At 44.3% G+C, this 12,906-nt stretch overlaps 1 protein-coding gene across 4 annotated transcripts in view; it reads right to left on the bottom strand.

Moving 5' to 3' along the window:
- The window catches only part of Dpp8 (dipeptidyl peptidase 8), a 59,091-nt gene extending 51,714 nt beyond the window's left edge, over window positions 1-7,377 (bottom strand). For 2 of the 4 annotated variants that reach the window (XM_006979340.4, XM_015998029.3), the window contains exons 1-3: window positions 7,236-7,377; window positions 4,797-4,930; window positions 2,513-2,785 (exon numbers count right to left, since the gene is read on the bottom strand). In XM_006979340.4, coding sequence (XP_006979402.1) covers window positions 2,513-2,785; window positions 4,797-4,812 — 289 coding nt within the window. In that variant the 5' untranslated portion in view covers window positions 4,813-4,930; window positions 7,236-7,377. Of the gene's footprint in view, window positions 1-2,512; window positions 2,786-4,796; window positions 4,931-6,930; window positions 7,173-7,235 lie in introns of those variants that run through there. The other 2 variants (XM_015998028.3, XM_015998027.3) reach the window with 2 other exon arrangements.
- Between the last annotated feature and the right edge of the window lie 5,529 nt (window positions 7,378-12,906).

The following is a 12,906-nucleotide window of genomic DNA, read 5'->3' as shown; positions in this document are numbered from 1 at the left end:
TCCCCAAAGTGTCACAAAAAAAAAAAAAAATGCTTTGCGCTGATATTAAAACTTCTTTTAAGATTTTTATATGTGTGTGTATGAGCATATGGGCACACTCATACATGTGTGTATGCATAAATGTATACCACATGTGTGTAGGTGTTCAACAAAATCCCTGGAGCTTCTAGGAGGGTGTGAAGCACCTGGCGATGTGGGTACTATGAACTGAACCTGGGTTCTACAGAAAAGCAGCAAGTACTCCTAACCTCACTTAAGTCAGATGACTGAGTCATCACTCCAGCCTTGATACTCAGATCTTAGTTCATCTAAAGACAGAACTTATCAAAGCATATAAGACAACATAAGAATTAAAACAACTCATTTTTTTATTTTGTTGTTAGTTTTGGTAAATAACAGATGAGATTTCAGTTGAGATTTTCAGATTAGAAAATTTCTCCTTTCATAACTTTATTTTCTTAATTATCTAAATTGTACTTAGAAACAAAAAAAAATTCAACTTAATTCCAGTTTTTTTTTTCATTATAAAAGTTCTGTGATTGTACAACATCTTTGGAGTATCAAATAAAAGTGTACTAGCTGGGTGGTAGTAGCTCACATCTTTAATCCCAGCACCCAGGAAGCAGAAGTAGGCAGATCTTTGCTACACAGAGAAAGAGAAAAACAAAAAAAGATTCACAATTGGGCTGGTGTGGTGGCACATGTCTTTAATCCCAGCACTTGGAAGGAGGAGGAAGAAACAGGCAGATCTCTTCACCTTCAGTTCAAGGCCAGCCAGGTAAGACCTGGCCTGGTTTCACAAGGTCTGCATAGTGAGACCCTGATTTAAAAAAAAAAAAAAAAAAAGTACCATAACTGTTATGGTGGTATTCCACTGTAATTTCAGTATGTGGGAGGTGGAGGCAGGAGGGTCAGGAGTTCAAGGCCAGCATCTGTTACACAGTGAGTTAGAGATCTTATAGAGACAATGTTTATGGAAATATAAACTCTACAGCCTCTTTATAGGAGACATTCAGCAGTATCAATAAAAATTCAGAATATACACTTGGTTCAAGCAATTCCACTTTCAGGAATGACTAATACAGTGACAGTTACTGCCTCGACTTTTCATTAAAAGTAGCCCTGTTCTCTCTCTCTCTCTCTCTCTCTCTCTCTCTCTCTCTCTCTCTCTCTCTCTCTCTCACACACACACACACACACACACACACACACACATTATGAGGGGCCTGGTGAAGTTTAATGTATCTAGTATATGATTATACACTAGAATATTCTGAAAGTTAAAAAGAACCAATCTTCAATCATGCTGTGGACTCCCTAGAAAATGTCTCACACACACGTAATGCTAATGAATGACTGAAACTTAAATGGGCAGCAACTCGGAAGGAGGGAACTTCTTTTGAGGCAGGGACCTGCTATTTGTAGCCCAGGCTGCCTTTGAACTTGTGAACCTCCTGCAGAAGTCTCTTCTGTGTGCTGACATTACAGAGTGTACCACCACATCCAGTGGGAACCTATTTTTAAAACAGAAAAGTAATTTAGGAGAGGTCATCCAGATGACTCAGGAGGGAAAGGCACCTGCTGCCAAGCCGGCCGGTTTGAGTTCAATGTTCTGAGAGCCCCATGGAAGAAGGACAGAACTAACTCCCACAGGAGCCCTCTGACGTCCACATGAGTGCTGTGGTATGTGCGTGCACATGCACATGTGTGCACGCACATACACAAATAAATTTAATAGAATTTTTTAAAGAGAATTAGGAGCTGGACATAATGACACACGTCTGTAATTACAACATACAGGAGGCAAAGGGGGGTGGGAGTGAATGCTCAAAGAGGCTATTGTGTAACTCAGTGGTGGGATGTGTGTCCTTAACATGCACAGGGCCTTGAGTTCAAACCATTAAAACAGTGGACTACTATATTTAACTTAGACAGATTTTTTTTTTTTTTTTTTTTTCCAAGACAGGGTTTCTCTGTGTAGCTTTGCGCCTTTCCTGGAACTTGCTTTGGAGACCAGGCTGGCCTCGAACTCACAGAGATCTGCCTGCCTCTGACTCCTGAGTGCTGGGATTAAATGTGTGCGCCACCACTGCCCGGCCAATTTAGACAGATCTTAAACGTGGGCAGAAGAGACCGAGGCTTGGTTTAAAATGATGGGAGCTGCAGGTGCTGAGAATGGAAACATGCTGAAGGGTGGACAGTTTGTCCTTATTTGACCCTTCTCAAGGAAAGGCATTTCAAACTAGCTTTAGGAAGAATCAATTCTTGGCTTAAATTTGACTTTGTCAAAAAGATCATGGTCAATTATCTGTTGCCTGTAAGTCAAAATATAGCTAATGAGATGAATCAAAATTAATATATCCACTGAACAGAAGTTCTTCAAATTAAAAGTGATTTTTTTTCCTTTAAAGGAAACAAGCCTCATATTTGCTTACTACTGAAATTGAGTGAATTACAGTTAGTTCTGACTTGAGAAAACGCCTCCTCTCTGAAAGTGCAACTTCATACTCACCAAGATAATAGACCCTGTCTGAGTGAGGACCATCTGGATCCGTCCTCTTCACAAACATAAAATCATGAGGTGCCTTAGCCATCATGTAGCCATGATATTTTCTGGTATCAGCAAGCAGCTTTTTTAGCTGACTCCAAGAATATCGTTCGACATAAAACGGCTCCAGTTTAGGTCGATCCTGTGATTCAACAGTTCCCTCCTCACACTCTGCAGTTTCAAATATCTCAACACCCAGCTGTTCTGTTTCCATTGCTGCTGCCATGTTGCATTTTCCTGGGAAAACACAATACAAGAAGCCATTCACAGGGATGTCTTCCGTTACATTGTCACAACGATAGGGCCCAAACCCCAAACAAACAAACAAGTAACAAGCCTTTCAACACAGCTGCAATGAAACCTGATAAGAAAAGCAATAGTGGTGTCCCCCACCCCCACCTCTGTGCTCAGTTCCAAAAAGATTTTTTTTTTTTTTAAAAATTGAGGTCATGTCAATTTCACAGTGACTATAAATCCCTCCGGGAAGTTTTTATAAAAGGCTCTCCTTTGGGTATCTCTTGCCAAAATTCCTTTTCCTTTCCCACACTGGAAGGAAACAGGCCATGTGCCAGTTGGCTGCTACATTCCACCCAGAGCATGTCAATCCCGAAGCTATGTGCCAAGGGAGGTAAGTGTTTTTGCATTCTAAAAAGTTAACACTTCTAACAAATGCTGATTGCTGTTTCTAAAGTGTAACAAATTAGAATAGTAACAACATTGCTACAAACAATGAACTTATGACTAGGGCAGTAACCTGAGAAAATACAATGTTTTCTCTTGCAGGGAAGGACTCCAAACAACTAAACACTTACAGATTGATACATTCTAAACCTTTTGCTCTTCTCTAGACAATATCAAGTACTTAATTTTTTACTGATGATTGCAAGACTAGCCTTCCTGATTATGTAACTTCTATCCTGTTCAAAAAAGAAAAATATACTACCTTTAAGTGGCTTTAATTAGTCAAAGCAGTTAATGAAAACATATGGTGTTCACATCAGCATTTTATAAGTCCGAACCCAATTTACCAGTTCAACACTATAATTATTTAAGAGCTTTGAGAACTGACTGTACTTATTTTACAAACCCAAATTTTCCACCTTGATCTTTTCTGATATTTAAACTAACATGAGCAGAGTATCACAGGAAACTAACCACAACAAAAAAGCTGTCATAGAACCATGTAGAGATGTAGCTCAGTGGTGAGTTCAATCCCAGTTCCACAAAAGAAAGCAAACTACTTAGGTAACCATGTTTTACATAATCATTAACTACTTCAACAATCAATACATGGCTGTGTACTTAAGATGATGTCGTTCTTTTAAAGCTCAGCTTTGCAGGTTAACATCAATCCATGCTAAGAAGTTACCTTCCCTCTAGCAAGTTACCGAAGGTGTGGGCTGTGAGTCGGTCCATCTCATTTGTATCACTGGTACGCAACAGTGCGGAACTGTGCACATGGGACATGGCACAGTTTTCCTTGTCACAGTGCATGATACTGTCACTTCTAATAGAACAGTGACAAAGCAGAGTTGTCCAAATACTGTTACATCAGATAACACTCTCATCATTGGGTAGCCAAGGCTCCACTAATGAAAATCCGGCAGAGAACTGAGCTTTTAGATCCACTGGGACTCGGAGTTTCAAGTGGCAGTATGTGGGAGTAGTGGCTGTTGGGCCACCTGAAGCTAGTGGAGGCCTATTTTCAATCAAGAGTATGTCAAAGGACCTAGTTTTCTGATGGAGCAAGGAACTAAAAAGAATCTACGCTAATCTGACTCAGTTCTCTCATGTGTGAAATCCCATCTCCACTCCATCCATTGCAAGTACAAGGCTGAGGAACAGAACAGCTCAGTACAGACTTCCGGAGCCTTATTGCTCAGCTGGAGTCATTACTAACTTTAGAATCCTTCTTTGTAAAAACTCACATCAGCTCCTATTTAAAAACTGGGAATTTCTGAATGGATTGTGCTATTTGTCTCCACATATATACACACTGTATAGTTCAAATGACATCCTGCCACTCTGTTCACAGCAAATATTTATTCTGTCCTTTCTACAATACATATTGTGCAATTTGCACAAATGTGTAACTAAATTCCAGAATTCCGTGACACTATATACAAATACATTCTCAAAACACATGGCCTAAATTTTCTCAAACAGGATCCAATCCATTCCCAGCACAGTGCATGTATTTCACTGCCCCACCAACCTCTTCACCTGTGGGCCTTTCCCTGGTGCCTACCTGGTTGTATTTTCATCTGCTCAGATCTCTACTTTCAAAGAGATCATTTTCACCTGGCCCAACTTTAAACACAGAGCTCTCCGTTCATCCTGATCTCTTCTCACAGGAATCTTTCCTTTTCTCACCATCCAATCCTGCTTCCAGATAAGAGATTGTTGATCATTAAAATAGACCATATATGGCCAAAAAGAAAGCCCCAAACCCCCAAATGGTCTTTAACAGATAGATTTCCTTTCAGTGTAACATGTAATGCCTGAATTATTTTGGGTCTCCAATTTATCAAAACCATGTTTGTGTGTATGAGTATACAGATATATGTAATACTTTTTTTTCTGGATAGGTCTTTCAAATCCCAGGCAGGTCTTGAATTCTCAGTCCTCTTGCTTCAATCTCCTGAGTGCTGAACTTATAGACCTTTGCTAACAATTCCAGCCCTAAAATTACTTTTTCCAGAAATGCATGGCTCAAATTGAGGAGTTAAGTCCTAACAACAATGTAAATCTTGACGCCCAGACACTAAATTAAAGGGGAAATTATAGAAGGGCTTGAAAAACTGCTTAAGTGGGCTGGAGATGGCTTGAGTGGTTAAGAGCAAGCAATGCTAGTGCAGAGGCCCCAAGTTCGGTTCCCTGCACCCATTTCCGGCTGCTCGCAAACTCCTCCAAGACCAGTTCTAAGGGGGAATCCAACACCTGTTTTCTACAGGAACTGCACTCACATGTACATACACACACACACACACGCCACAATTGAAAATAATGATAAACTGAAAATAGATGTGAGGTGCCAGTTGTAAGGCCTTGAGAGTGGCAGATATAATTTATTTCTAGGGCCAGGGAAGTGCTTAAAAGAGAAAAGCACTTGCGGCAGAAGCCTGAGAATCCCCTGAAAGCCAGTGAAGCGTTGGCGAATCGGTAAAGCCAGCAGCCCTAATGTGGTAAGGGAGGAGTAGGTAGAATGGGCCCAGGCTGGAGGGTCAGCTAGCCTGGAGTATGCAGCAATTGAGACTCGGCCTCAACAAAGTGTAGTGTGGGAGAACGGACTCCCAAGTTATCCTCCGACTTCCACACGATCCCCAAGACGTGTGTGTAGAGCCACAAGCACACACACACACACACAAAGATATTTATTTCTATGTGCCTATGTTCCTTTTATATGATGTCATATTGAGTTGGTGAGAGAATAAATTCAGTACAGTAAAAAAATGTGCATTATAGGCATTTTTTTTTCTTTTGCAGAAAGGGAACTTGAATTTAATCATCTAAATTGTGTTAATTTGTCAGGGTCTTACTCTGTAGCCAAGATTGGCCTTGAACTCAACATCCTCTTGCCTCAGCTTCCCAAATGCTGGGGTTACACCTATGTACCACCATACTCAGCTAGAATTCTTGACACGGTAGAGGATGCCCTATTCATTTTAAGCGCATCCCATTTTTGGCCTTCTTTTCCAAGTGAGATGGGTAGCTTTTCTGGAAAAATAATCACTAAGCTGGTTGATAAATCTAGCTTAGAATTGTGTGTGATTACATCTCATTTGTTAATAGTTTAGACTCCAAGCTCCCCATTCCACATAGGTGATGGAAAGGTTTGAAAAGCTATGTGGCAATAGGAGGGTAAAAAATAATGCCAGATAGCAACAGACTGTGAGTCAAGAAACCGTCTCGAAGTGCAAAGCCTCTGACTCCAAGAATGGGTATGTTGGGTTAAAAGAGCTTTGGGGTTCTTGGGGTGTGGTCCACTGAAATGGCATCCCATAGTTTTTACGGTAAGGGCCAATCAGTCGTCCAAACTGTGCACACCTCACTGGAGCCTAGTTATTTCTCACTTCGGCGTCTACAACTGAGAAAGTTTATCAGAGGCAAAGAGCCTGAAAGCTATGAATGAGGAAGGAGGAGGGGTGTGGTAGGGAATATGGCGAGGAAGGACAGTAGGAACACCAAGGCTTAGTATAAAGAGGATGAGGAAGCTGGACAGGAAGGGCAAGGACCCTGCTGCGAATGGATGGGTGGAACAGAATGGCAGCGAGACAGCGAGCGCGGAGGAATGGATCTAGAGTGAAGCAGGAGGGAGGGAGGAACACCGGCTGGGGAGAAGCAGCGAGTCCGAGGGCGAATCCCATCCGCCACGGGCGGACCTCAGGCGAACCCCTTCGCCTTGGCAGACTTCCGTTTCCTCCTCCGTAAGCCCGGACCGTCCCCGGCATCCCAACCCGAGCCAGGCGCTATCAAGATAACGGACGTGCGAGTCCGAGCGGGCAGCGGCCAGCGTTCAGGGGCGCCTAGCGAACGTTGGCGGCCTCGCAATCCGAGTCTGCGCTTCCTCTTCCGGCTAGCGGGGCCCAGCCACCCGCTCTGCCCCACGGGAGCGGCCCGAGGGCGGCCCGGCCGGAGCACCGCGGCCTCGCGGGCGCAGGGGAGGGAGAGCGGGCGGATACTGCACCTTCCCCCGGGCCCGCCCGAACCGTCCCGACGCGCTATGGAGCGGGCCTACGCCGCTTCATGCCGCGCCGCCTCCGCTCCCGTCTGGGCCACAGCAGCTTCCTCGGCGGCGGCACCGGCGGCACCCAGGCGGCGGACGAAGGGGCTTAAAGGCGGCGGCGACCGAGACGGCGGCAGAGGCCTCGGCACTTCCGGTTCCTGGAGCCCCGCCCTCCGACGGGGGAAGGCTAGCGGCCGGACCAAGAAGGATGACGCTCGCCACTGCGCGCGACCGGGCCCCACAGCGCCACCGCGCGGCCGGAGGAGGTGCGTCAAGTAGATTGCCGGACCAGAGGAAAAACCCAGAGAAGGTGATGGCAGGGACTTGCTCAATCAGCGAGTATTCACCCCATCATACCGTCAACATATCGACGTTGCCAACTCAAAGTAGATAACTCCTGTTTACAGGCTGGTGAGGTGGCTCAGCAAGTACAGGCACTGGCCACCAAGCCGGGAGACTTGAGTTCAATCTCTGGGACCCACAAGGTTTCCGAAGGAGAAAACCGGCTCCCTCTGGATGTCATTCAACCTCTGCATAGAGCGTGCTCTCTCTGTTTCTCTGTCTCTGCCTCTCTGCTTTCTGCCTCTGTGTGTCTGTCTGTCTGTCTGTCTCTCTCTGTCTCTGTCTCTCTCTGTCTCTCTGTCTCTCTCTCTCTCTCTCTCTCTCTCTCTCACACACACACACACACACACACACACATACACAAAAGCAGGAAGCCAAAAGGTAAAAATTCCTGCCTTTTTGAGATGACAGAGGCTACGGCTTTGGAGACAACAGCATTACACAGTTATGATGGAAAAAAACCTGAATTTGGATAGAGACATTTGTCTTTAATGTAAAAGATTTCAGTAAGCCATTCAGTCTTTTTTGGGGCCAGGGTCCACTCTGTAAAACAGGTAACAACATTGTCATTTAGTTGCAATGAAAGAGAACAATGTCTATGATATTGATACATTAGAAATGGAGAAATAAGGCCCAAGGGTGGCTGTTATAGTCGGAGGCAGGTCCCTTGACCCATAATTTCTTTCCTAATCTACACCACACATTAGCTAAGGGTAAAGATAAGTGGGAAAGGAGGAGGAGGAGACCAGATCGGTGGAGAAGCCGAGCCCCCCCCCCATTCTGTTACTATTGTGTGTGGGAGTTGAGTGTCATTGGGACTACTGTAATGGCACTAATGACCCAAGGCACCATGTCCCACTGCACAGTGTGTACTGACCCACCTTAAGGCTAAATGAGTTTTTTAATGTTGAGTTTTTTGATGTTGAGCTCCCTGAAAGGATGGACAGAGGTTTTCTCTAAGTATCCCTTAGGAAATTTCTGACCTGAGAGCAGGTTTTAAGACTTTAACACCCAATTCATTATCAGAATACTATGAGCTGTCTTGTACTTCCTTCACACTCATGGATTCTCTACTATGTGCTGACACTATTCTAAAACCTGGGCCCACAAAGAGTGAGGGAAAAAGGACAAATTTCCTGACTTTTGTGCAGTTAGAAGACAGGCCTGGTAGTACAGGCTGGTAATCCCAGTACTCAGAAAGTTGAGGCAGGAGGATTGTAAGTTCAGGACCTGTCTGGGCCACTTAATGAGAGGGAGCCAGACTCGGAGTTTTCAGTTGTTTATTTTCTCTCTTCTCTACCGCGGTTAAGAGGAACAAACAAACTCTCACTTACGAAAGGAACTCAGTGGTAGAGTGTGCGCTTAGCAGCAGGTGTGGTGGCTCGAACCTGCAGCTCAGCTCCTGGGAAGCCAGACAGGAGGACTGCTCTGAGTATGAGGTTACAGTGAGAGGGTCCAGCCTGGTGTACACAGAAAAACCTGCTGCAGAGTGAGACCCTGTCTCAAACAGTGAGAGGGGGCCAGCCTGGTGTACACAGAAAAGCCTGCAGCAGAGTGAGACCCTGTCTCAAACTGAGAGGGGGCCAGCCTGGTGTACACAGAAAAACCTGCTGCACAGTGAGACCCTGTCTCAAACAGTGAGAGGGGGCCAGCCTGGTGTACACAGAAAGGCCTGCTGCAGAGTGAGACCCTGTCTCAAACAGTGAGAGGGGGCCAGCCTGGTGTATATAGAAAGGCCTGCAGCAGAGTGAGAGAGAGATCCAGCCTCAAGCCTCCCCTCCCACCAAAGGTAATTAGGCTTGTAGACAACCCTCAGATTCTGATGAGGCCGTAGGACATTGTCTTCAGTACAGCATCTTGGCACCATCACCGGCACCCACACAGCTACAGAGCAAAGGGCCCAGCCAGAGCTTATCTGGGTCTTAGTAGAGAGGGTAGGAGGTTTGTGAGGTGGAGGAGTTCCTGGCAGTTTCCCCTGGGAAACTTCACAAGATGCTTCTCTCCCTGCAGTGTCCTCTGGCCTACGTGGCTTTCTGTCTCCCTTGCCAAGAGTATAAAAACTGTCTAGTGTGGTCCCTGGCTGTTCAGGGATGAGGTGTCCCATAACTCACATCTCCCTTTTGTTTCAGTATTGTCTGTGTCAGTGTGCAGGGCAAGAACCCTGAGAGGCACCGAGCATGGTGACCCACACCTTTAGTCTCGGCACTCAGCAGGCAGAGGCGGATAGATCTAGGTGAGGCCAGCCTGCTCTACAAACTGAGTTCCAGGACAGCCCGGGCCACACAGAGAAACCCTCTCTCAAAAAACCAAAAAAGAAAAGAACAGAACAAAACCCCACGAAGCTGCCCGATACCTTTGTGCACCCTTCATCTGAAGATGTGAGTGAGAGGCCAAGTCTAAAAGTCTTTCATTGTCTGTCTACCGGCCAAGCAAGTTAGGCCTTGCCAAGTTTTGTTGTGTGTGTTGACAAAGCTTAGCTGGCGTTATGTGACCTGAAATCTTGGCACTGATCAGGAAAAGACATGTTACCTAGAACATGAAGATCACACATGAATGAGAGCACAGCAAGGAATGGGGCTGAAGAGGTGGCTCGGCAGTTACGAACACTTGATGCTTTTTCAGAGGACCTGGGCTGGGTTTCTAGCACCCACACAATGGCTCCTGTAACTCTAGTGCCAGGGGATCTGATGCCTCCTCCTGGCCTCCATGGGTACCAGGGACTCACATAGTGTATATGCATACATGCAGATAAACTCATACACATAAAAATAAAAATAAATACATCTTCTAAAAAACCTTTAAAGAGCCGGGCGGTGGTGGCACATGCCTTTAATCCCAGCACTCGGGAGGCAGAGCCAGGTGGATTTCTGTGAGTTCGAGGCCAGCCTGGTCTACAGAGCGAGATCCAGGAAAGGCACAAAGCTACACAGAGAAACCCTGTCTCGAAAAAAAAAAAAAAAAAAAAAAAAAAAACCAAACCAAAACAAAACAAAAAAAAAAAACCACCTTTAAAGATAGCACAATAGGGCTGGTACAGGTCCACCCCTGTAAGACTGAAGCTAAACATCAACTAGAGGGCAAGTGTGAGTGGTCGGAATTGAGAGCTCTTCCTGTGGGATCCGGACTACATCCTGGAGCCAGTGCCTGTTTGAGGTGTTGGGTCTGTAGTCTAGACTCTGACAACCTTTCATTCGGGGCCTCTACCGGTGACCAAGATTAAGGAGCCAGACTCCTGTAGAAAGGCATTCCTGGCTTCACATCCAGGCTCTTCTCTCTATAACAGTGATGTCAACCCTGTCTCAGTTTTCTCTCCTTAAGCTGTAACATGAGAACAGTAACACCGTTCAGATGGACATCGCTGAGTGAAATAATACACTGAGAGAATTAGAAATGCTTATGCACAATGGGCATTCCATGTGTCTTCTGATTTATTAATGAGAGTGATGTGAGTGATACAGTAAAAGCCTTCCCTCTGAGAAGATGGAAAGCACAAAGCCAGTCCTGGGGCCTGAGCCATCCTCCTTAGACAAGACCCTTCTGGACTGCCAGTGGCCATGACAGAGGAGCAGCAGGTGGCAGTTGACTTCAGGGCCTCAGTTCACCAGGAGGAAAATCCCTGATGGGCGAATCTCAGATAGGCAAGGCTCTGAGACCACAGACCCCAGAGTGTCTTTTACTTTTCCTGTGCCTTTACATGTTTGCCCCTGCCATCTTCCTCTGGTATCTGGCATGGTGTGAATGGGTGTGGGGAGATCCACACTGCCTGTAATGTAGTGTGTTTATCTCATGGAAACATCCCATTCTACAGGACATTTTTACCTGTGGATTATTATGAAGATGATTCATAGCTGTACCATCTAATTGATAATAATAATGTTAAATAGAGTTTTGATGATTAAAAATATAAACAAGGAAGTGTCACACTGCTACAACACATGAGTTTCTATTGAGGAGCCTTATAGACTGTGGCTTAGGTTAATGATTAAGAAAAACAATTGAGTCCCAGTTAGCCCAGCTAGCTTAAATTCTTTTAACCAATGTTGGGAGATGTGTTCACAGCTTTCGGAGTGCATCACAGCTGAAACAAAGCTCTGAAAATAATTTAAAGTTAGACTAAGATGTTTTTGTCAAATAGCTTTGAAGTGAAAAATGCAAGAAGATAATCTAAACTTTTAGAAAGGCACATAGTTGAGTGCACAATTCTTTAAGGTCAGGGAACAAGAACAAAGCAGCCCAATTATCATTAGCTGACTCGCCTATCTTGCTAGGATTGGTTGATGACCAAAGGGTGATGATTAACTCCTTATACCCATTTCTGCCCTCAATCTCCTGATGAGTGGGTATGCACCCTAAAGATTTAAAGTAGAGATGACTGATTCTTTTTCATATATAAAAGCCTAGGTTTATAATTCCTTTAAGATTACCTTTCAAGATAAGTAATAAAGTAATTGGCCCTTTCTTTGTAACTACAAAATGCAGCCTGCCAGTAAAAGACCTGACTGAGAAGAATATCTTGCTTGCCTACACAGTTAATCTATAATAAGTTGCTTGGGTGTGAATGTATGTGGGTTCTTGGGATAGTTTGTTTTTCACCTGTAACACGTAAAATGTTTATTCATTTAAGGGATATGGAAAACACACTGGGGTTTTTGTTGTTGTTGTTTTTTTACTGTTTTGTATCCATTGTAATCATTCACTTAAAAAACAGAATGTAACCACATTGTAAGTTTTATATTGCCTGAAAGATTTTGCTAGAGTATATAAGCTGAAGGAAAAAGAATAAAGATAGTTAAAATGGGCTAGAAGGAAAACATCAAGAATAAGAGAGTTAAAATGAGTTAGAAGGAAAACATCAGGAATGAGAGAGTTAGAAGGAAAACATCAAGAATGAGAGAAGGAAATCACCAGAAAAATAAAGAATAGAGAATGCAAAAGAAGAATAATGAAAGGTCTGAAGGAAACCATCAAGAGTGTGTGAGTGTCTTTTCCCCCCAACCCCCTCAGATAAAAAAAATCTAGTACGAGGCAACTCCATGGCTTCCATTTGAGTCCTGCACTGGGAGATTCTGTCTCAGAATTAATTAACTAATTAATTAATTTGGTGGAGAGCAATTGAGGAAGATGCCCAATGTCTACCTCTGGCTTTCACATACACACATATACATGTGCATGCACACTAAGCACACACATGTTGTATACAGTCACATGAACACACACATACTATACTGATCTCTTCCTAGATGTAGAACTTGACCAAGACCAATGCAATATAAAACTTTGGGAACTGAGA

The sequence above is a fragment of the Peromyscus maniculatus genome, chromosome 7 (genome assembly GCF_049852395.1).
Source record: "Peromyscus maniculatus bairdii isolate BWxNUB_F1_BW_parent chromosome 7, HU_Pman_BW_mat_3.1, whole genome shotgun sequence".
In the NCBI taxonomy this organism is placed as follows: domain Eukaryota; kingdom Metazoa; phylum Chordata; class Mammalia; order Rodentia; family Cricetidae; genus Peromyscus; species Peromyscus maniculatus.
The sequence above is the reverse complement of the archived record's forward strand: the minus strand, read 5'-3'. Positions and strand labels throughout refer to the sequence as shown.